Here is a 20,726-nt window from a genome sequence, read left to right as displayed (position 1 = left end):
AGAAGCTTCTCTTTCTGCCCCAGCATAACCCAGCATATTCCCAAGAGGGCAGGGGAGGTGAGTAAGCAAGTGGTAAAAGTACAGCAATTGTGAGCCAACCTGCTTCTGAAATCTGTTATTAAAGTATTCTCTACTGAAAGCTGGGAGGTCATGCTTCGGTCATACCTTTAGAGTGTTATGTAAAGGGATTCTCTGCATAACTTAGGAAAAGAGATCTATATGACCTAAACTGAAACTCTACTTGGAAGAGAAATTCTTCCTCTCCTTTCTCTTCCTCTACTTCTAAGCCTGGTGTTCTTTCATCTCTTGCACAACTGCATACAACTAAATGCAGTTGTAGACTGAACAAAAAAAATTATGACTACATGAGCATGAAACAATGGGGACTAGAAAACAAGGTATTCACAGCTCTAAATCAAGTCAAAATGCTTTTAGATACTGAAGACAAAAAAGTAATGAAAAAGTCATAGGTATGCTCTACGAGGGTGCAGCAGGTTGCCAGTGCTCTGCATGACAAGAAATCTATGGGGGAGGAATGTAAAAGAAAAGAAGGAAATAAAAGAAGGTGAAAAAGAGAGAGGGGAAAAGCTAGAGTGCAATGCTAATAGGATAAGAACTCTCATACAAAGCCAGATCAAAGACTTTTTAACTTACTCATACGTGTCTGACTGTGGTCAATAGTGGATGCTAGAAGAGAACACAAAAAACACATATTAATATCTCTCCCAGACAATCTCTCAGATTAAAGAAATAGTCAGTGGAGAGGTGTTTTTTGAGCATGTTTGCCCTTTGTTACGTCCAACTGATTTTTCTTTCATCACTTTTTAAACCCACATAGACCCTTATATTCACAACACCCTATAACAAGAAGTTGAACAGCTTAACCACAAGGACTGTTTTCTGGTTTTTTGGAATCCATCGCCTGCTTGTTTCTTTCATACACATTTGAATCTTCGCTCTACTTGTGTGGGAGGAGACTGTGAGTGACAGTGAACCTTTTACCCCTGTATACCTCCCTCACTAAAGATTGTAGGGACCTGCATCATATTTCTCCTCTGTCACCCATGTCCACCCTGAAGACTCCTACCATACCTAGCCATTCCTCAAGCACAGACACTTCAGACCCCGGCCACCCTTTTCTGTACCTAACCCTCTTCCACCACGCCTGGTTCGAGATGAGGGACCAAAACTGCTCTCAGTAATCAAAATCTCTGTACTGTGGAATTATGTTGGAGCAATAATTACGTCTTCTGGTTTGATCTCTACCTCTCCCTAATTCTAATATTTTATGTCCATTGTTTTGTCTGATACTTGAGTGTATTTATGCAGCTGTTTAGCATCACATCAGCGCTTCCCTTCTGAATGACAATAGTCAGTTGAGAGCCCCTTGTTTCCTTTGTGAATTTAAGATCTTTCTTTCTGTACATTATTTCAACGCACAGGTTTTAGAGACTCTACAACAAAATCTGTTTATAAATGGAATTTTTACTAAATTATCTTTAATGTATATATCTCTTCATACTGTACTTATTCAAGGGTAAATATTATTGTATCTTTTATATCACGACCTTTGAGTGATGTAAAATGCCCACAGAGATCTAGCAGAGAATTTCCTAATGGAAATATAGCTTATATTAGAAAAAGAGTGCTTTAGCATGTGTAGATTATACTCATTTCCCCCAGAAGAGTAAATGATACTAGTAGAATAATTTTTGTGCCCTTGTCAATTTTGGTAACTGTATCAGGGCTGAAGTTTAGTCAGAATGGAAATTTTGAGAATAAAATCAACAGTCCCAAGTGACACTGAGAAATAGGTAATTTTTCTACCATAAGATTGATCTTTGCCATCAGACATATGGCTTGAAAATATGGGTGAAGATAATCTGATGACCTGATTTTCATTTGGACACTACTATAGGAAAATAAGAATCCGTATCTTTGCAAAAGATACAGATAAAACTTATTGTAAGGTGGTATGTCATCACATCCTGTAATTTTTTTCTGTGAAAAGTTCATCCAGAAGTCTCACTCACCAAGTGAGCAGAAAGGATGGATGCTAACTGCTTAAATGCAGGGACTGTTGTGTTTGTCCTTCTGAAAGATATTGTGTAGATTAAATGTTATGTTTTTGTGATGAACTCTTTGCTTCTATTCAGTATATTCACTGAGACCAGGATCCCAGATGTTTTAGCAGAATCTATCCAGTGCTGTCATAGGAAAGTTTTTCAACTCCAACTCCAGAAATATTTTTTATTTTCATCCCTCATGTTTTCAACTATTTATTCTGTTTAATTGGTATGATTGCAGTTGTTCTTTATGAGTTTCAAAGGTCTAAAAATCATTAAATATTATGAATTCAAAAAATAGCTTTTCATCATCCCAGTGATTTTCTTCTTTAGCAGAAATGTTCCATTTCCTATTTTCTGATTGTCCTCAAGTCATCACATCTATATATATCCTGTTCATGCAGTCCCTGGGCTGAAGGTTGAAGGACGTGCACCTGCATGGAGGGAATACCTTTCTGCATGCCAGGATATGCTGTTTTAGATGTGTTGAGTCCTGCTTGGCATATCAGAAGAGGTGGAGAGGACTGTGTTGGAGAGGTAGCTGGAAAGGGGGCAGCTGGTCTCCCCTGAACTTGTCCTTCCCCGAGCTTGCCCTCCCTCAAGGACTGCACAAGAACATCAGAGATAAGTATATATGTACATACAATATATAAACCTATGCATATATATGTATATTTTATCCGTGTATTTGCACGTGTGTATGCACACACATTTATGTATATATGTATGCACTTTGTATACGTGTACATATAGTTTGTATATAGATGCACGCATGTATGTATATACTAGTACACCTATGGGCACGAAATCCTCAGTTAATTATCCTTCGGGTGGAGTTTCCAGCCCGGAAACCCAGTCTCCCCGCGGTTGGAGAGAAGTGCCCTCCGTCCCTCCCGCCGCGAAGGCGCTGCCGGGGCTGAGGCAGAGCCCAGGAGCTCCCCCGGACCTGCCAGCTGCTGCAGGAGGAGTGAGAAGAACCCCAACCCGAGTACTGCTCCCCCCGAGACTATTCTTACCCGATGTTCACACAGAAACACAGACACAGGTGGGTCCGGGACACTCCCATGCACAGCCATCAGATGGCAAGGGACCCTCCTCGGAGGGCAGGGAGGGGAGGGGAAGGAAAGCAAGCCTTTTCTCTGCTTCTCTTTGTTTGTAATTGGGAAAGACTTCAATCGCAAAGTCTTAAGAGCTGTCTGAGGTGCTTCAGAGCAAAGGTAAATTCGCCTCATGATAGAACAGAGAGGTAAAACAGACGGTAACCTCTGGGGTTTGCCCGTGACACCAGTAAAGGGTCAGTGGCCCATTAGTCCAGGCGGATAAATAACCCCGAAGAATGATCTCAACCAGCTCTGAGAGGGGGCTGCCTTTGTCTCTACCCCTCCCGGTGGAAGCGGGTTCTTCCGAGGGGGCGCAGGAGAGGGCGGGTGAACAAAGGAAAGAAAGCCCTGTCACCGTTCTGCTGCCGCTACAGAAGGCGCCCGGCATCCCTGCCCGGCCCGAGCAGGCTCCCCTGAAGGGGACGCTAAATAATTGATCAGAATCGATTGCCTGCATGCATTGGAAAGGGAAAGAGGGCGCATCTCTTGCGTGCAGCCAGCTCCTTCCCCCATTTGCGCTGTAATCTTATTCCACCGTGTGCGGATAGAAGGGACGTTAACTCAGCTTTCAGGCCTGGGCGGGGTTCTCGCTGTTTAATCTTCCTTTCTCTTCCCTTCGCTGCTTTCCTCCCTCCCCCCTCTTTTCCGTCTCCCAGGCCCAGTGAGGTCAGCTCATTTTCCTGAGAGGCTCTGGCAGCGGCGCGTACCTCGTGTGCGGTGCCCAGCTCTTCGTGCATGCATTTCGCCAGCCGGGCAGCAGACGAAGTGGTGGTGAGTAATGCGGATGCTTTAGATCCAAGCCTTTTCTTCTCCCTCTTTTTTTTTTTCTTTTTTTTTTTTTTTTTCATTCTTTTTTTTCCTCGCTCCAAAAAGAGAATGTTACTCGGGATCCAGATGAAACAAACCCACCAGGTATGAGGGGGGACCTTCTAAAATCCCCCCCCGCGCCTTTAAACCGGGACAAAAGGCAGAAGCGCTCTCAAAGCTTAAGCCGCGTTTGCGAATTCTCGGAGAGAGGCGGGTTCCTGTCGGGACGAAAGGGCCGGGGCCCGGGGGGATACCCTGCGCGAAGCCCCGGGCGGGCAGGCGAGAGCCCCGCGCCGGCGCGTAGAGCCACCGGACTGCTCCCTTTTGTTGCTGCCATTTATTTACCCTTTTTTCTGCCTGGATAAGAAAACCTGCGGAGACGCCGGGGCCCGGCGCCACGTGGGTTTGCCTCTGGGGAGAAGGTTGTGCCGCGGAGTTTTGTGAGGACGGAGATTTCGGACTTGGGCTCAAACAGGGCTTTCGTTGTGCCAGTTAAAAAAAAAAAAATTTATATATGTGTGTATATTTATCAAAAATCAGCCAAGTTAACTGTAGGCGGTAGCCGATCCTGGAATTCGGGGCATGCAGGGTGCTGGTTGTGTTCTGGAAGGTCGTGGTTGATAGTTGAGTTGCAGTGAAAGTTCCCGAAAAGATTCAGATATAGCATAGGGTCCCTGATTATTAATTTTGATTTAATTTTATACATTTCATACCTATATAGCTCCAAACAATTGTAGTGTGGGAATTCTGTTTGTGTTGGTTAATAGAAATGCAAAGCAAATCTTTAATAAAGTGTTGTGATATAAGTTTTGGTAGGTCTACACTCCCATTCTCCTTTTTCACTAATGTCTGGGAAGTTTCTGCCTAATTGTATCATTTTGAGAAATAATTTCCAGAATATTGGTTTAAATCAGGTTGATAATGACAGTGCATTTGAGAGGAAATGTTATGCTACTGCCAGTGAGAGGAGAGCAAACAGAGCCTCATTGTCTAGTAAAGCAATTGTCAGGGTACGGTACAGTGTCTACACTGACTTTGCCCAGTTGTGCTTCTTTCTTTATTCCCTGTTTTAGCAGGGAACGTTTAAGCCACGTTCTGGGAGGGAATTGTATGCTGTAATTTCTTCTGTTGCCCACGTTTTCCCTTTAAGGACAGTTGAATAAAAGCTATGTGAAAGCAGTTTATGAATCATAGCTATTTTTTTAAGAATATATTGAGCGACATTAAGAGGATGATATGGCTTTTAACAGCCCTTTTTCATAATCTGTTGCAGCCATGAAAACTCTGGTTGTTTCACTAAAAGGGCAAATTGAGAAGTGAGCACCCTTCAGAGAATATGACATAACATTTTGTTCTGGGTGAAGGTGTATTCCTTGCTTTGTTTTGAAAATCTGCTGAGTGATTATGCCTCAGTCCTATATAATCTACTGATCTGCATAACCAATAACAAATATGAATCGGTCTTAAATGCCAACAGTGCCTCTGGATAACAAACTGGGACAAATTTGTGTTTAGAAGCTGATTGAAGAACCCCTTTCCTTTATGATCCTCGATTGCCGAGTCACCTTGCCCTGGAAAGAGTCCCTGTCAATGCTCAAGGAAAATCTGTAGTTGCTTCCACGTGTGCAGCCCTTTGTAGAGCAGCCTTCCCCCACTCAGCTATGACAGACACCTGGAAGAGGCCTTTGAGCAGGCAGACAGGTGCATTAGCAACCCAGGCTTGGTGTTGAGGACGAGGGAGAGAGAAGGAAGGTGTGTGGAAGGAAATTTATCCTTAATGTGGCGGCCCGTCAGGGGAAGGTTGGGCATGGGGCTTGGGGAAACGCCCCGAGGTGTAGGCGGAGTGGGAACGGGCCTCAGCCGAGCCCTGCGCATCCCTTCCGAGATCCGCTCCCGTTGGCGCTGGGCTGCAGCCTCGGCTGGCTCGTCCCTGGCAGGTGGGCGCGGGGCAGGGCTGGGGGGCGGCAGGGAGCGGGCTCGCTGGTCGCCGCCGTTGCCGGGAAGCCCGTCTCCCTGTCCTCCCCGTCCCCACCCCGACCGCCTTCTCCGTCTTCTCCTCCCGCAGCTGTCGGGGCGGCGGCGGCGCGGGAGGCGGAGGACAGCGCGGATGATGGACGCGTCCCCGAGATAGCCGCCGCCATGAGCCAGCCGCCTGCAGGGGGCGCCGCCGCGGAGCCGCGCCTGCATCCCGAGGGCAGCAGCGGCAGGAAGCAGCCGCGAGCACCCTCGCCGGCCCGGGCCCGCGACACCGCCCCGCGCCCCCCGCCCGCCGCCGCCGCCGCCCGCGCCCCGCCCGCCGCTGCCGCCACCTCCGCCAAGGCCTCCTCGGCGCGGCCGCCACCGGGCCAGGCCCCCCGAGCCGCCCGCGGCCGTGCGGCCGACAGGCCGCCGCGGGGAGCTGTCCAGCCCGGCGCCGGTGCTGAACCCCCGCCCGCCGCCGCCGCCGCCGGGAAAGGAGCCGCAGCTGCGGCTGCCGCCGAGGAGCCGCCGCCGCCCGGCGCCTCCGAGGAAGCGCCCCCTGCAGGGGCCGGCGGGGGCGAGCGGGAGGGGGCGGCAGCGCCGCCGCCCAAGCAGTGGCGGGGGAAAGCGGGGCGGTCCCCGCTGAAGGGCGCGGGGGAGGCGGCCCCGGCGCCTCCATCTTCCTCGGGTGCGGGGAAGGGCCGCGGTGCGGCGGCGGGCGGCGGCGGGTACTGGAAGGAGGGATGCCTGCAAAGTGAGCTCATCCAGTTCCACCTCAGGAAAGGGCTGGCGGCGGCCGCCCAGATGCAAACCAAGGTCGGCAATCACAGCAGCAGCAGCGGCAGCGCTTCCTCCGCCGCCTCCGCGGCCGCCGCCCCAACCGAGCCTCCCCCGGCCGCCTCCGCCTCCTCGCCCGCTGCCATGGCGGCGGCCGGGGCGGAGGGGATGCGACAGGGCGAGGCGGGAGGCGACGGCAGGAGCGGCGGCCCCGAAGGCGCCCTGAGCCCGCACCTGCAGGAGGAGATGCAGGAAGAGATGGAGAAGCTGCGGGAGGAGAACGAGAGCCTCAAGGTGAGTGGCCGGGGCGGTGGCGGGGGAGAACCGCGGCAGGGCGGGGGCCAGGCCGCCTACCCACGCCCGCACTGGGAGGGACCTTCCCGGCCTCCTTCTGCCCCGGCAGAAACACTGGAGGCAGCGTTAAGATGGCTCTGTCGTGGGGGATGTGGGCACTGTCACTTCCGCGCTTCGTTGCGGTGCTTATAATGGGCTGGGTTGTATTTACCTGCGGTCCCAATGGGGCGGAGCTCTATCTTGGCTTCCTTCCCCTGTACGTGCTGGCATACGTGCTTTTGACCCACCTGTTGCATCCCTGTCCCCTTCTCGCCCTGGTACCAGAATGAGATAGATGAGCTGAGAACAGAGATGGACGAGATGAGGGACAGTTTCTTTGAGGAGGATGCTTGTCAGCTTCAAGAAATGCGCCACGAACTGGAGCGAGCTAACAAGAACTGCCGGATCCTTCAGTACCGGCTGCGCAAGGCTGAGCGCAAGAGGCTCCGCTATGCCCAGACCGGCGAGATTGACAGCGAGCTCATACGCAGCATGGAGCAGGACCTCAAGGTAAAGATGTGAGCAGGTGTCGAGGGGAGGGAGCACCTCAGATGGAGACACAGTCGTGCTCTCAGTCCTCATGACTCAGGCGTTTCCATCCATTCCACTGTGCACCCAGTGCACCTCCTAGAATAGCAATGGCCAAGCTATCCTTGGTAATAGAAGCCCTTCTAGTATGGAGATTGGCTGTTTTCAGCTTCAGTCCAACCAATTTTTGTAAAGATAATGTGCAAGAAATTACTCCAATGCAATTTAGGAGCTAAAGGTTTTTGACACTTTATGCTGAATGCAAAACATACCTTTACACTGCAGAATTAAACCAACCTCACTGAATAGCTCCATTGACTTTGAGAGGATTTTGTTACTCTTTAGTAAAAGGTTTCAAGGGATGAGTACATTGAATACTTGCAGAGTCACAACATGAAACCCTGACACTGTTGCTGTCAGTAAAAAACTGCTGTTATGTTCAGCAAATCCAGGATTTTCCACATCCACCTGAAATCTTAGACAAAACCCATCGCATTTCAGTGTGTAATCAACTGCGTTTCATCCATAAAGTCTGAATGAACCACAGCCCCTTGATGAGGAGAAGTTTCAGTCCTTGTTTAAAGATTATCCTTGGTAGAATAGCAATCATCTTCAGTCTAGATTGGTCCAGTTGCAGGGCAAAAAAAAATCTTTCTTGAGGTAGTTGCAAGTTTAATTTCTACTTCCATCCACTAGACTTTGAAAGGCTCCTGCTGAACCAGGACCCATAAATTTTTTCAGTTGACTGGTCTCCCCACCATTTCTCGTGGAAGTGCAGACTTCTGTATAACAAATGTGAGCTTACTGGTCACACTTCTGGCTAGGATTCTGGTTACCTATGGTGCACTGGATTCTGTGGACTGCAGTTGAAAATGCAAATTTAATACATGATTTGGAGTAAAGTAATTTTTAAACTTCTTTCTGATTGGTATAGTGGATTGAGATATGGTATTCCCAGGGCTGGTTTGGATCATCTTTTCTGAAAGTTTTCCATCTTGTCATCATTCTTATTAAAATTTCTATTTGATTTCCTTTTCTATGCATATTCAAACCCCACGTTTGCTGTCATGGCTGTGACAATTCTATAAATACAACTGCCCATGTGGCTCTTAACAAAATAGTGTTCTTGGCCAGGAGGGAAAATATCCCTTTGTCCCGGGAATTTTTGTTTAAATCAGGGGATGTTTTGCACACTCAGAAAGATCCTTAGGTGCTTAGTTGAGATATGTACCTTTGCAGGCAGAATTTGAATGTGAGCCTTCATGTTCCAAGTGAATATTGTGATTCCAGTTTATAGATTTGGCTTCTTTGTTGTCCCAGTGTTACTTTGTATTAGCAAGTCATGCACATGCAGGCAGGGCATGGAAGTGGTGAGAATACCTCTGCTGGGGTTCTTGCCTTCCAGTGTAAGAGATAGCAGCTAATGGCTTAGGTTGAGCTGGACAAAGGGCTCACTTTAATTAGCATTTCCCCCATGTTTTTATATAACTGTATGACTAACTTTTTGGAAAGGAACAGTGTTTCTGCAATGTTCCCAAGGATCCTGAGTGTGTTCTGCTTTGGAGTAGGGATGAATTTGTAATGCCAGATTTCTGCCTAATAGAATTCCAAGTGCTGTCTAACCATAATTACAATTCATGTGCAGGTGTCTGTAGTGTTCCAAGTCCTCTTCTGAATGACTGTCCAAAATAACACTGTTCATTTTGCATGGGCAATATATTAGAGGACTTGATCCTTGATAGATACAGTCTCGCATGTAGCTGTATTAAAATGTATCTTGCATGAGTCCCATATCACATGCAACCTAGAATGCTCTGTAAGATTTCCCTGCATTAATAGCTACTCCATCAAATTTTGTGTCAAAATATTTGATATCAGTAATGATATTTTAATTTGGTTTTATTTACCAATCCAGACTGTATCTGTGGACTGAAGGCAGATTCTGATAGGATGCTGTTTAAAATATCCCCCATGATTTTCCATTTACTTTGATTGGGCAACCAGATGAGCAGTGTAACACTAAATGAAAGAAAAGACATCAATCTGAAGCCCTGTGGTGTGATTCTCAGCTCATTCTGCAGTCTCTTTGGAGTATAGTTATAACTGAAATTCCCCACCACTCGCTCTTTCTGTTGGGCATTATGTGTCTTGAGTGCATGTGCAATGGGGGAGGTTGGTGTTGTATCTGTAATTCACACACACGGGGTTTTTTGTCAGGGGAGGCTGAGTCACTCACTGCTACTGTTTTCTGATTGGATTTTTCTAGGTTGATTCTTCTAGACTGCTTGCTTACAATTATTATTTTTCTTTAGTGTTTTAGTATGTCTAAGAACTCTCTGACATACTAACATAAAGATCATTCTGGTGAAAACTATGAAGGATAGCTCACTGAGCTTCCCCAGCTAATGCTAAGTAGGATTAATTATGATTTCCCATGTTCTAAAAAAAGCAGAAAATTAGGCTTTTCAAACCACGTGTCTATGTGTCTAAATCACCACCATAACAGTGATTAGTGTATATTTAAATATTTTTGGTGTGTGATTATAGTTTCTAGTGGTATCACAAAATGCAGTGCAAGTGCCTTGAAGGGCAAGATTCTCATTACTTTTTATGAAGAAGAGGAGTCAGATCTTGTCATATACCTTTTAACTCTATTCCTGTGAAAATGAATTAAAAAAAAAAAAAAAACAAAACCAAACAACAATCAAAAAACGTTAGTGTTCATTTTCCTTGAAAATATTGGACATCATTTGGGTCGGGTAAAGATGGTCTGTAAAAATGTTGTTTGTTCATATTTTAATCTTAAAATGAACCAGTTGTAGTGAATATTTAGATTAATTGTCCATAAAGGAGAGAGAAACTCACAGAGTAGAAATAAACACATGTCCATTTGTGGTCCTATACAAAGCATAGTTAGGGAAGGCCTGGAAAAGATGGGCCCTGCTTTTAGATTCTGTTGTATTGCAAGTATTTGAAGGGCATATGCTTTGGTGTACTGAAACACATAAACTAACTGTGGTTCAGAGAAGATAGCTGATTCACTGTCTCCAGGAATACTGAAGGTCCTGTTTAACTGTGGATATAACAGAACCTCAGAAACAGTTGAGGTTTAGTGTCTAATGGGATTTCCAGTGAAGTCCATAGGAACGATGTACCATCTTTTGGAGGAATTGCCTTGAATTTGGAATAATTTAGAATTCTGTCTGTGGATGTCCTTGTCTGCATGTTTCCTTACATATCGCTCTCATCAAACCATCCGGAATTAGCCTCTAAATGGTTCCTTAGGCACTAAGCACTGCAGTAATAATTTATTTTTTAACTTTTCTTTTGATATACCATTTCACTTAGGTTGCAAAAGATGTATCAGTGAGACTTCATCATGAGTTAGAAAATGTGGAAGAAAAACGTACTATAACAGAAGATGAAAATGAAAAATTAAGACAGCAGCTTATAGAAGTTGAAATTGCCAAACAAGCACTGCAGAATGAACTGGAAAAAATGAAAGAGGTAAGTGTTGCTATTTACTTCTACACCAGTTATTCGAAGATCTCAAATTCTTGTTGCTGAACTAACTTTTTCTTCTCTAATTTGTTTTGGGGTCAAAAAATATGGCAGGCAGAAGTTGAAAGTTGCAAGAGTGCTGAACTACAACGTGGTGATTGGGAAGCTAAATACAAACTAAAATATTCTGTGTTTTCTAGGCAAAACAGACACTAAATTGTGGCTTTGTTTTTCCTCTACAAGGAGGGAATTGTGAAACTGATGGTAACAAGAGTTCAGAGGCTTTGATACATTGTACCTATGTAAAGATTCATGCAGGAACAGCACTGAAGCGTGTTAAGAAGTATCTAAATTTACAGATAAGTTCCCCACGTTTTTACAAAGACTAGTAGTTTTCCCTTGCTATTAGTAGGGACTAGCAGTAACCGAGACTGGAGATCTATCCGTCTCCCCATCTTGTTCAGTCAGGCTCTTTGGAGTTATCTGGAAGTGAGAGACTCTACCTGGCCTTTCAATCTAAGCATAGTTTTACATTGTATCTAATTAATCTTCAAAATTACTCAATTTGCCATTATAGAAATGCGAGATACCATGCCATTAAGTAAGCAGAAAATTGCATTACAGCAGTAATAGCTAGGCCAACAGAGATAACAAAGCAGGCAGTAAGAGGAGAAACTGTGGATTAAGAATGAATTCTCAGAACAGCTTTTAGCAACAGCTCTCATTCAGTGTTTAAAATTCAATGAAGGCTACTGATTTTCACTTTTAGAAATAAACCCCAGTAGGAATGCCAGGGTCTTCTTTGGTCTTGTGTGAGGCAAGAGATGTATTTCAGTTGTTAAAAACAGGAAAATTTCAGTTGTATGATAAGTTAGGATATTTTTAGGAACAGCAAGTGCTGTCTTTAAGTGATGTAGTATTAAAAATATTCATATGTTTTCTTTACAGGAACTGAATTTCAAGCATGTTAGATGATAAACAGGTGGTTTGTTCCACCTTCTGCTGCTATCCCAGATAACTGCACATTTAAAAGGCCATGAAATCTGAGCCTTATTTAGCTTTCCTCTCATCTCCCTGAGACTTTCTTCTTCTGTTTTCACTCTGGTTTCTGCCATCAAAACCAACTTTTTTTCCTGGACCATTTTCTTTATGAGAGCATGATCTTTCTGCAATTATCCTTGCAACTTGTGCTTAAGATTGGTTTTACTCAGAATTTTTCATTATTCTTGTCCACTCAGACTCTACTTTCTTGTTGATTCTCATCTTTGGACCCTCCTACCCTCTAATAGGTTGTACTGCTGTAAGCTTCTTTTGCCTTGCTTCCTCTTACACATCTTCAGATTACAATGACGTTTAGTGCAATTTAATAGCATATGTTCTTTGATATTAACCAATAAATAGGCTTCTTCATCCCTGTCATCACTAGTCACTTTCTCCTTGTCCTGGTTCTTCCCTCTGGCCCACTATGTGGAACAATGGTTCTGCCATATTGTTCTCCACTTCTTTCTTTGACTTAGGTGTTTACTCTTTCTGTTTTTGCAGTTGGTATCAATGAAAGGATAGTGGAGACTCCAAAAGAGAGAGTGTCATGTTTAAACTAGGGGCTGTGCTACATAACAGTGTTTTTTATGGAGCTGAAATGGATGATTCCCACTGGCACAGAATGGGGTCACTGAGCCAGAATGAAAAAAATCAAGTAAGACTTGATACCATAGTAGAGGTAGAGTGGACAAAGAGTCAGAAACATAGGTCCTTACACTGAACTGGGAAGAACTGCCATGCATAGTCATTATATGGGTCATCATAATTAGGCAGGAGTTTTCATTTATGTGCTACAAAGAGGCTGCTGAGTCCCTTTCAGTAGGAGAAGCTGCTTTTTAGGTTAGGACTGTCAGCACAGTATGGGGGAAGTTGGAAGATAGTGCAGGTCACAGATAAGCAAGGTTGAAGCAAAGCTAAATTGTTTTGCACTTTATAAACATGCCATGACTTGGGGGACCTGTGGAAGCATGCTGGTAAAAAATACTAATTCTGACAGAACTTGAATTTAGAATTGGTGAAGAAGCTATGAATATGTTAACATGAAACAACTATGAAAACAACCCAAAGCTAAGTGAAGTGCACTGGAATTTTTCTTGACAGATAAGTTTTCTTCTTCTGTGGCAATCAAAGGTTTCATACATCTTAAATGTCTTTGTTAGATAGGTATAATATTAGTTTTCTGTTTGCTTGTGAGTTATTTCCTCTAATTTCATGGGTTTATAACCCTTTCTCACTTCAATGCAACCATTATAACCAATGGAACCTCCTATCTAAGGAAGTCCTACGCAACATAGATAGAAATGCATGGAAGACCTTTTGTCTGGATTGTGGTCTTCACCTTTTTGAGCTTATAGTTAATGGCAAAGTTAATCTCCAAAGACAATGAACCATTTTTGTTTCATAGCATAGTAAGAGTGCTCAGAATACATAATGACTGATTTCTGTACTTTTATGTCATTAAATGTACTGCAGAAACACTAACATTTCCATTCTTCTTAAAATCTATTTATGTATAACTGTCAGGGGAAATTTATTCTCCTTTTATAATGAACAGTGTGAGATAGCATAGAATAGTTAAAATAAGACTTAATAGAAAATGCAAGAAGCAGAAGTATAAGTTTTTGTTAGGTAGTCTCCAGGGCAGGACCAAAACCAAAGCTCTGTGTGGATTCTCAGTTGTTTTAAAAAGCACGGAGACTTGACTGGAAACTTGTATAAAAGATAAATGCTGGCAGATGTGTTTGTGTAGAGTCAAATCTAGAGTTCTCCAGTGAACATTTGTGTGAATATAGACGTGTGAATATAGACATATGAATGTATTTGTCCGTTAATATAGAGAGGTAATTGCTGTTGGCTCTCTTCATTTAGAGCTTTATTTTTATTTATGGTAAATTTCACAACAAATTAGAAATTGTTGTTGATGGCAGCAGAAGCTTGCAAGCATCCAGGATTTGGAAGGTGTTCCAGCAATGCATACATTTTCTATCAGCTACTTTTGCATTCAGTCCCCCAGCCTGCAGGTTTTTGATTTAATGTTAGTCCTGCATATGTCCACACAGATATATGAGATTTTTAATCTGTGTTAGTCTTATTTCTAGCAACTTCTGTTGATTTCCTCTTCATTAATGGTTACTACTAATTGTAATGCTTTTGGGGAAGCTGAAAACAAAGTAGAGGAATTATTTCCTAAAAGAAAGAGAAAACAACGGTAGCTAGACATAATTTTTCAGTTATATAAAAAAAGTCAACATGTTGTTAATTAATTAATGTTCATTAGTTTGTTGTTAACTGTTTGGTAAAGCCTAGCTACTTTATGTAAAGCTTTTTGTTATCACAGTAGGAACCAAGAGTTCATTCATCTGCTGTAGCTATGTAGGAAACACCCAGTTAGCTGTGCTTTAGGTGGCTTGTTGCGAGACAAATGAAGCAGGGGGAAAATATGACAGATGTACTGAACCATGGTATTTACAAATCCTCATTGCAATGCAGACATGGAATTGCAAGAAGCTCAGGGTTTTTCAGGGATATAGATCTTTCTGGATAGAGATAGATTACTCCGCTGGTGCTCCAAGCTCAGTTCTTACAGCCACTTAAGGGTGACGTTTTGAAGCCACCATTTTCATCTAAGCATAGAGTATTTGATCAGATATAGAACTTGCAATAACCATGGCTACATGGCAAGTGAACCAGAAATGTCTTCTGTCCCTTCAGTTCAGACTGCAGGCGGAGGAGTTTATGCCTCCCTGCACGGGTCTGCGTTTTGCTGGAGTGGTGCCTGTCTTGTCATGTACACTGCATGGAAATGGAAGAAGACAATAGGGTCTAGGGATCTGGGCATTGGAGCTGGGAGGAAGAAAATGAATTCTGTTCCTGATTGTGGTACTAACATGCTGTGGGACCGCAAGAATATAATTATACTTTTCTGCTTATTCTTGCAACCTTTGCCTGCTGTTTAAGCACAGATCAGCTCTCTACACATCTCTGAGTGTTCAGGCTGCACAGAAATCAGATGAGCTGCTGGAAATTACACCACAAAAGCTGCTGTAAAAAAACCCAACAAACAAACCCAAATTCCACCCCCTCCCCCCCAGAAAAACCTAGCCCAAACAAAACACCAAAACCCCAAACTGGAAAGCTATGAAAGAACTGGTAAGGAATGGTCCTGCACCAGTCCCCTTGATCACTGACACTAGCTTGCCCAGCTAGTCTCTGACAAAAATCCAGTTTCTTGTCTTTCTCACAGCCCTTTCTCTCTCTAAACCCCTTCTTCTGTCATTTAACCACAACCACTTATTTCAAGTCTTTCATTTATAACTCAGAAAGTCTCAAATTCTCCATGTCCTCTCAGTCTTGATCCCATGTCTGTTTTTTCTTCTTTCTTTTTTATTTTTTTTTTTGGTATGCCTGGTAGTAGTGGTTGTTTTGCTGTCTACTGGTTCTTAAGTCCCAGTCTTGTCCTTCTCCCCCACCTTTCCCTCCTTCTCTACATCCTTCCAGCTCTTCATGGGTGTCGAATCTCCTCTCTGGATTTCAAGTATATTCCAGTTCATTTAGCCCTTATTCAACTTCAGATATATTATCCCCATTTCTTAGTTACAGCTTCTCTCTGCTGCAAAATTTGTCCTTTTCCCCTGATTCTTCCACCCCCTCATATAAATCTGTCAGCTGCCTTAGTTCGTTTTGTTCCTTTCCTTATTTCCAAGCCTTAGGTCTTCATTTTTGTGTCTGGACCGAGAGCTGTGGAGGATTACTCAGTGTGCTAGGAGATAGCAGCTACATCACTGTGAGCAGTGAAGGGAGGGTTTTTGATTCTAATGCCTAGACTCAGCTTTATCTAGACTTTCATGGAACAGCAATCACAGGACTTGTTAGGTTTTGCCTTCTGCCCTGGAGTTGGAACATGATCTGTCAGCTGGAGAAAATGTGCAGATTGATAGCTGAGGTGGGAGAGGGTGTGGTAGTTCATAAATACAGAATTTTCAGCAACTTATACTAAAAGTCCAACAAATGATTACCTGGTAATGTATAGGAATGGGAGATTTCTGAGAGGTTATGCCATGATTTTGATGAATTTGAAAAGTATAAACACAGTTAGAAATGTATAAACACAAAAATGTTCTGGAACACAGACATACTGGAACTTCTCAAAACAACAGTTGCTAGAATAATTTATTATGAGCAAACAAGGATGTTCTCATCTTAAAAAAATAGAATATTTTTGTTAAAATTTTCAAAAAATATTAACCATGTTGGTAACTTATCCCAGGACAGATGCTTGGCATGGAAAATCTGCAACAACTAAAATGTAGTGAGGTTGCAAGAAATTGGAAACAAGTCTCATAATGAATGGTGGTTTGCAGCATTTCCAGTGGGCAAGGCAACCCTATCCAACAACAATGTTAAATTTTTGGATGCTTTCAGAACTTTCTTATGTGGTACTTTTCTTGGTCCCTTCTCTCAGGACCTTAAACTTCATCACCTTACAGTCTCATAGTAGGCTGCCAGTGCTACCATTGGCTATCAAACCCCTGACCAACGCTTCCTTATTTGCAGCAGGTAATTGCCACAGCTGATATTAATCACCTGTGGCAAAAATTGTCTTCAATCAATTGCAAAAATCACGTGACTTCTAGTTGTCTGAAAAATGCTTCATCTATTTTCTCTTAAGCATCAGATGGTCAGTAGAAGATACCCCCCAAGTTATGCTACCATGCTTCTTTGTCCTCTGATCTGTGTCCATAGCTTTCAGTTGGCCCATCATCTATTACAAGACAACACCAAATGCAATTGAACTGCTCTTTTGTGTAGAGCAAAACCCTTCTTCCCCAACTTTAGAGTTTTCATCAGTCCATTGCTATACTCCAGGCATGTGAGTTATCTTGACAAGTCTTCGTGACTCCACTGAGGTCATAACTGTGCAGATGTTCATGGGCTTCTAGCTTCTGTTTATTGCCCGTGCTGCATGCATATGAGTCACTGGAGATGAGTACTTGGTTGTGCTGCTTTGAAAGTTTGAGTCTCCTCCATCATACTGTCTACCAACCACATAATAATCGCACATCATATTTTCATTTTTCCTGAGTTAGAGTCTCATTTTAAACAGCTGGTAATGAAGGGGGCAAGGTCAAGGCAGAGAGAGATGAGATGCTAGTACACCTGCTGATGTAGCTGCTCAGCCTCACAGGCTCAGTGCAGTAAGCAGTACTCTTTGGACAGTTACAGTAATTTACTTGTTCCTGGCACCAGATGGCAGCAGGGGAGGGTTTAATAGGGCTCTCACCAGACCCGCCCCTTCCTGGGTCTTTTGGAGTACCCAAACGCTGAGTGTATGAGCTGCACTTTTAATAATAGTACTTTTAAGCAGAGAGTTTCCATGATCTGAAATTTCAGTTTGTTACCTCACCCAAATTCAATCTGCTTTGGTGAAGAGAACAAGAGGATGAGGAGGAGGTTCTTTAAAAAGAGATGAGAAACAAGTGTCTGCCTGAGTTAGTACAAGAGAAAGAAAAAAAGTTCTCTATCTCCAAGCACAGCTAGCTCAGTGATTTCTGAGCACCACATTCCAAGTGGATGCATAACCCCTGGTTACTTTTCAGATTTGCTTTTGGGATACTCTGTTACCCTTGGTATTTTGCCCAAATATTTTGTTGCTTTAAAAGCAGTACTCTGCAGGCATGTTATTCATAATCTGTGAGGGTGGGTTTCTGACATACTTGCTCAGAGCACACTGTGATTTTACAGTATATGAGTGAGATAAGCAGAGTTTGCATCATTTTAGTTCTTTGAAAGTGAGAAAAAAATCATAATGGAGAAAAATAATTATCTCTGTTACAAAATCTGTTGTAGTACTTCTCTGAAAATGTCATGCCATAAGTAGGGGAAAAAGTGCATTTTAGAAGCAGTTTACACTTAAAACTTCATAAAATTAGATTTTAATTATGTATCAGCCATCAGCAATTCACACCAGCCATTTGCTTCAAGAGAATTACTCAAAATTAAAACTAAACAGCCTGATGGTCAATAGTAGTATACTCCAAAACATATGCAATAAATAGTGAATGATTCCAATGAATAAAGCTCCATAAACGTCTTATTGTGAGGAGATTTTGTGAGTAAAGATGCCTGGAGGTAAAATTTTTCAGTCATTCAAGCTGGTGTGCTGCTTTGTGAGTTCCTATTGAATTGTCTGAAAATTTGCAAGGATGTGCAAAAGGAGTGGCAGGATTGATGGCTAATTGGGAAGTAATAATGAAAGACTCGCAACTGTAGTGAAAAAGAGTATATCTGGAATAGGTTTAAAACAGAAACTAATTTAGCCATCACAAAATAAAGTCTGATCTATTCTCTTGAATCTGTAAGCATAATGGTGCTACTCTGGTTTTGTGGAAACATGGGAGTTCCTTCCTTGTGTCAGAATCTTACTTTGTTTTCCTTCATTTCTGTAGTAGTTATCAGCAGCCTTAGATTTGCAAGCTATCTTGTCAATAGTGTTATTGATATTACATACAGTCTTCAGATAAAATCAGAGTCTCTTTTCAATAAGGTGTATTTTAAAGGAAAAAAAATAATTACCATCTTCAAAAAAATCGCCCATCTAGGATGGAAACATAGAATAAGAGCTGAGCTTCCAAACACATAGAAACTATGTTATAGAGAAAGACAGGAGTCCCAACATCATGAACTGAAGCACCTGAGACCTTTCTTTTCCTTGGATCATTCTTTTCAAAGTTTTTAATTGCTACAGAATTGCTTCCATCAGTCAAAAACTATATTTGTAAAGTAAATCATGCTAAAGAGGAGCCTGCAAACTGACAAGTGATTCCTTGTACATCCCTCAGATGGTTTTGACCTGGGTTAACTACCACTGCTTCAGTGCTTGGGCATGATTTGGGGTCTAGCCTGGGTCAGAGCTTATTCCTGATTGACAATTTGGATGTGGTCCTGTTTGTTTGAAAAGAAACAGGTTCTGAGAACAGTCCCTGACCATTTAATTTACTAGTGTAAAAACTAGGCAAAGGTTCTCTGACTTGGTATGGAGCCAAATGAGATGGCAAATGAGATGAACAACAGCAAGTCCAGTCTGTTGCTGCCATGTGAGTTCCCACTGCTGAGAATTACTTGGCAAGGGTCAATCATCAGCAGTGACAAAACCAATATAGCTGGCATGCCCAGTTGTCTGTAAGAATAATGAGCAGTGTGGTAACTGTGATGTAAGTGGTGACTGGTTACCAGAGAAAATAGCTTGTGATCATGAACTCCCCTTGGGGCAGGCTGTAAAAGAGTATTTCTCTTGCTACAGACTTTAGGGTACGACTTTCTAGAGATCTAAAGGAGAAAGAAAACCTTTTATATCTGCAGAAGTAGGACAAATTCAACCTCTTTGTACTGTGACAAAAACATGAATGGGAGAAAAGGGGTAGGCCAGGATTCTCTAGATTTAAAGGAAGTCCATGTGCATTTGCAAAATTTCTATCACTTGGAAGGTTTTATGGAGGAAGAACAGAGACATCTTCAAAGTGCTGAACAAGAGGTCTAGACACACGTTTTTATATGGAATCAGTATATACCAAATGTCATCATCTTACTGGAAGTCTCACCAAGGCGTTGGTAAATAAGTTATACATGTTTTCTGTCCCTATATCACTGTATTTAGTCCTGCTGAAGCGCACCTGTCCCTTCAGAGAAACACCTGAAATAACAGAGTGTTTGCAATGTGTCAAAGCTGAGCATGTTTCAGATTGAAAGGAAAGTTACCATAGCTCTGTTATTCTTTAGTTCATGTGGTCACGGCTGGTTTCAGGGCTGTCTTTCTCAGTCTTAAACTGAGCTCTTCAGCAAAGCTACATGAAACAATTTTTAGTCTTTACAGTCTCTGGTGCTGCTAGTGAATCTACAGTTAAAAAAAAATGGAACACCCTGTAGCCTGGTAGATTTTTCAGTTATTCTGCACATGGAATTTCCCAATGTGTCTTTTAGGTTCCTATGTTCCTGATAGAAGTTTGGCAGAGCCTCACAGCCCTAGGTAGTTTGTTCTGGCTTTAGAAGAGTAAGCAGGATGTAGCACCATGGAGTTAAGCACTGCCTGCATTTTGGCTGAACTCAGCTGTCAGTGTGAGGAAGGAGAACCTTGTCTTGTCATAGTACAGATGGCTGTTCTGGAACATGTCATGGGCCCTCAGGGAGCAACCTCAGTGCAGTTTCCAGTGTAAAAACAGGTGAAACATAGTGGCAAGACCTCAAATAGAACACAGACAACAGAGACATGTACAGCAAAACTATTACAGAAATTGCTGTATTTACTCTTCAGTATATTGCTTGTTACTTTTTTTAGAATGATCCTTCTGAGAACTTAGGTGGCTGGCATAAAGTGCCCGGTAGTTACAGAATCACAAAAGCCAAGTGAAGCATGGGTAGCTTCTTAATGTGCTGCTATACGTGATAAGTAAGTAGTTCCTGAAGGAGAACTGTTTGTTAACTAGCATCCTTGAGGCACATAGAATGCAAAAAATGTAGCATGATACTCTAGGCTTTCGATTTGGCTTGGTCCTTCTCTTTCAAATTCATCTTCTCCTTTGCCCTCTCCGAAAAAAAAAAAAAAAAAAAAAAGCACCTC

At 43.0% G+C, this 20,726-nt stretch overlaps 1 protein-coding gene and 1 long non-coding RNA gene across 5 annotated transcripts in view; both read left to right on the top strand.

Annotated features, from left to right (window-relative positions):
- The first annotated feature begins 2,868 nt into the window (after nucleotides 1-2,868).
- Nucleotides 2,869-5,412, top strand: LOC114055923. 2 transcript variants are annotated; one of them, XR_003570871.1, is made up of 3 exons: nucleotides 2,869-3,111; nucleotides 3,823-3,937; nucleotides 5,247-5,412. It is a non-coding gene; the product is annotated as an uncharacterized LOC114055923 (long non-coding RNA). The 2 variants fall into 2 exon arrangements; XR_003570870.1 differs by lacking the exon at nucleotides 5,247-5,412 and adding an exon at nucleotides 4,079-5,150.
- Nucleotides 5,413-6,622: 1,210 nt separating this feature from the next.
- The window catches only part of SOGA3 (SOGA family member 3), a 37,075-nt gene continuing 22,971 nt past the window's right edge, over nucleotides 6,623-20,726 (top strand). For all 3 annotated transcript variants that reach the window (XR_003570868.1, XR_003570869.1, XM_027880542.1), the window contains exons 1-4: nucleotides 6,623-7,003; nucleotides 7,328-7,552; nucleotides 10,919-11,077; nucleotides 11,964-11,966. Coding sequence is in view for 1 of the 3 variants with exons in the window: in XM_027880542.1 (XP_027736343.1) it covers nucleotides 6,737-7,003; nucleotides 7,328-7,552; nucleotides 10,919-11,077; nucleotides 11,964-11,966 (654 nt within the window). In the remaining 2 variants the exon portion in view is untranslated. The remainder of the gene's footprint in view (nucleotides 7,004-7,327; nucleotides 7,553-10,918; nucleotides 11,078-11,963; nucleotides 11,967-20,726) is intronic.

The sequence above is a fragment of the Empidonax traillii genome, unplaced genomic scaffold (genome assembly GCF_003031625.1).
Source record: "Empidonax traillii isolate 1590-97213 ecotype Southwest subspecies unplaced genomic scaffold, ASM303162v1 scaffold72:size2462915, whole genome shotgun sequence".
In the NCBI taxonomy this organism is placed as follows: domain Eukaryota; kingdom Metazoa; phylum Chordata; class Aves; order Passeriformes; family Tyrannidae; genus Empidonax; species Empidonax traillii.
The sequence above is the reverse complement of the archived record's forward strand: the minus strand, read 5'-3'. Positions and strand labels throughout refer to the sequence as shown.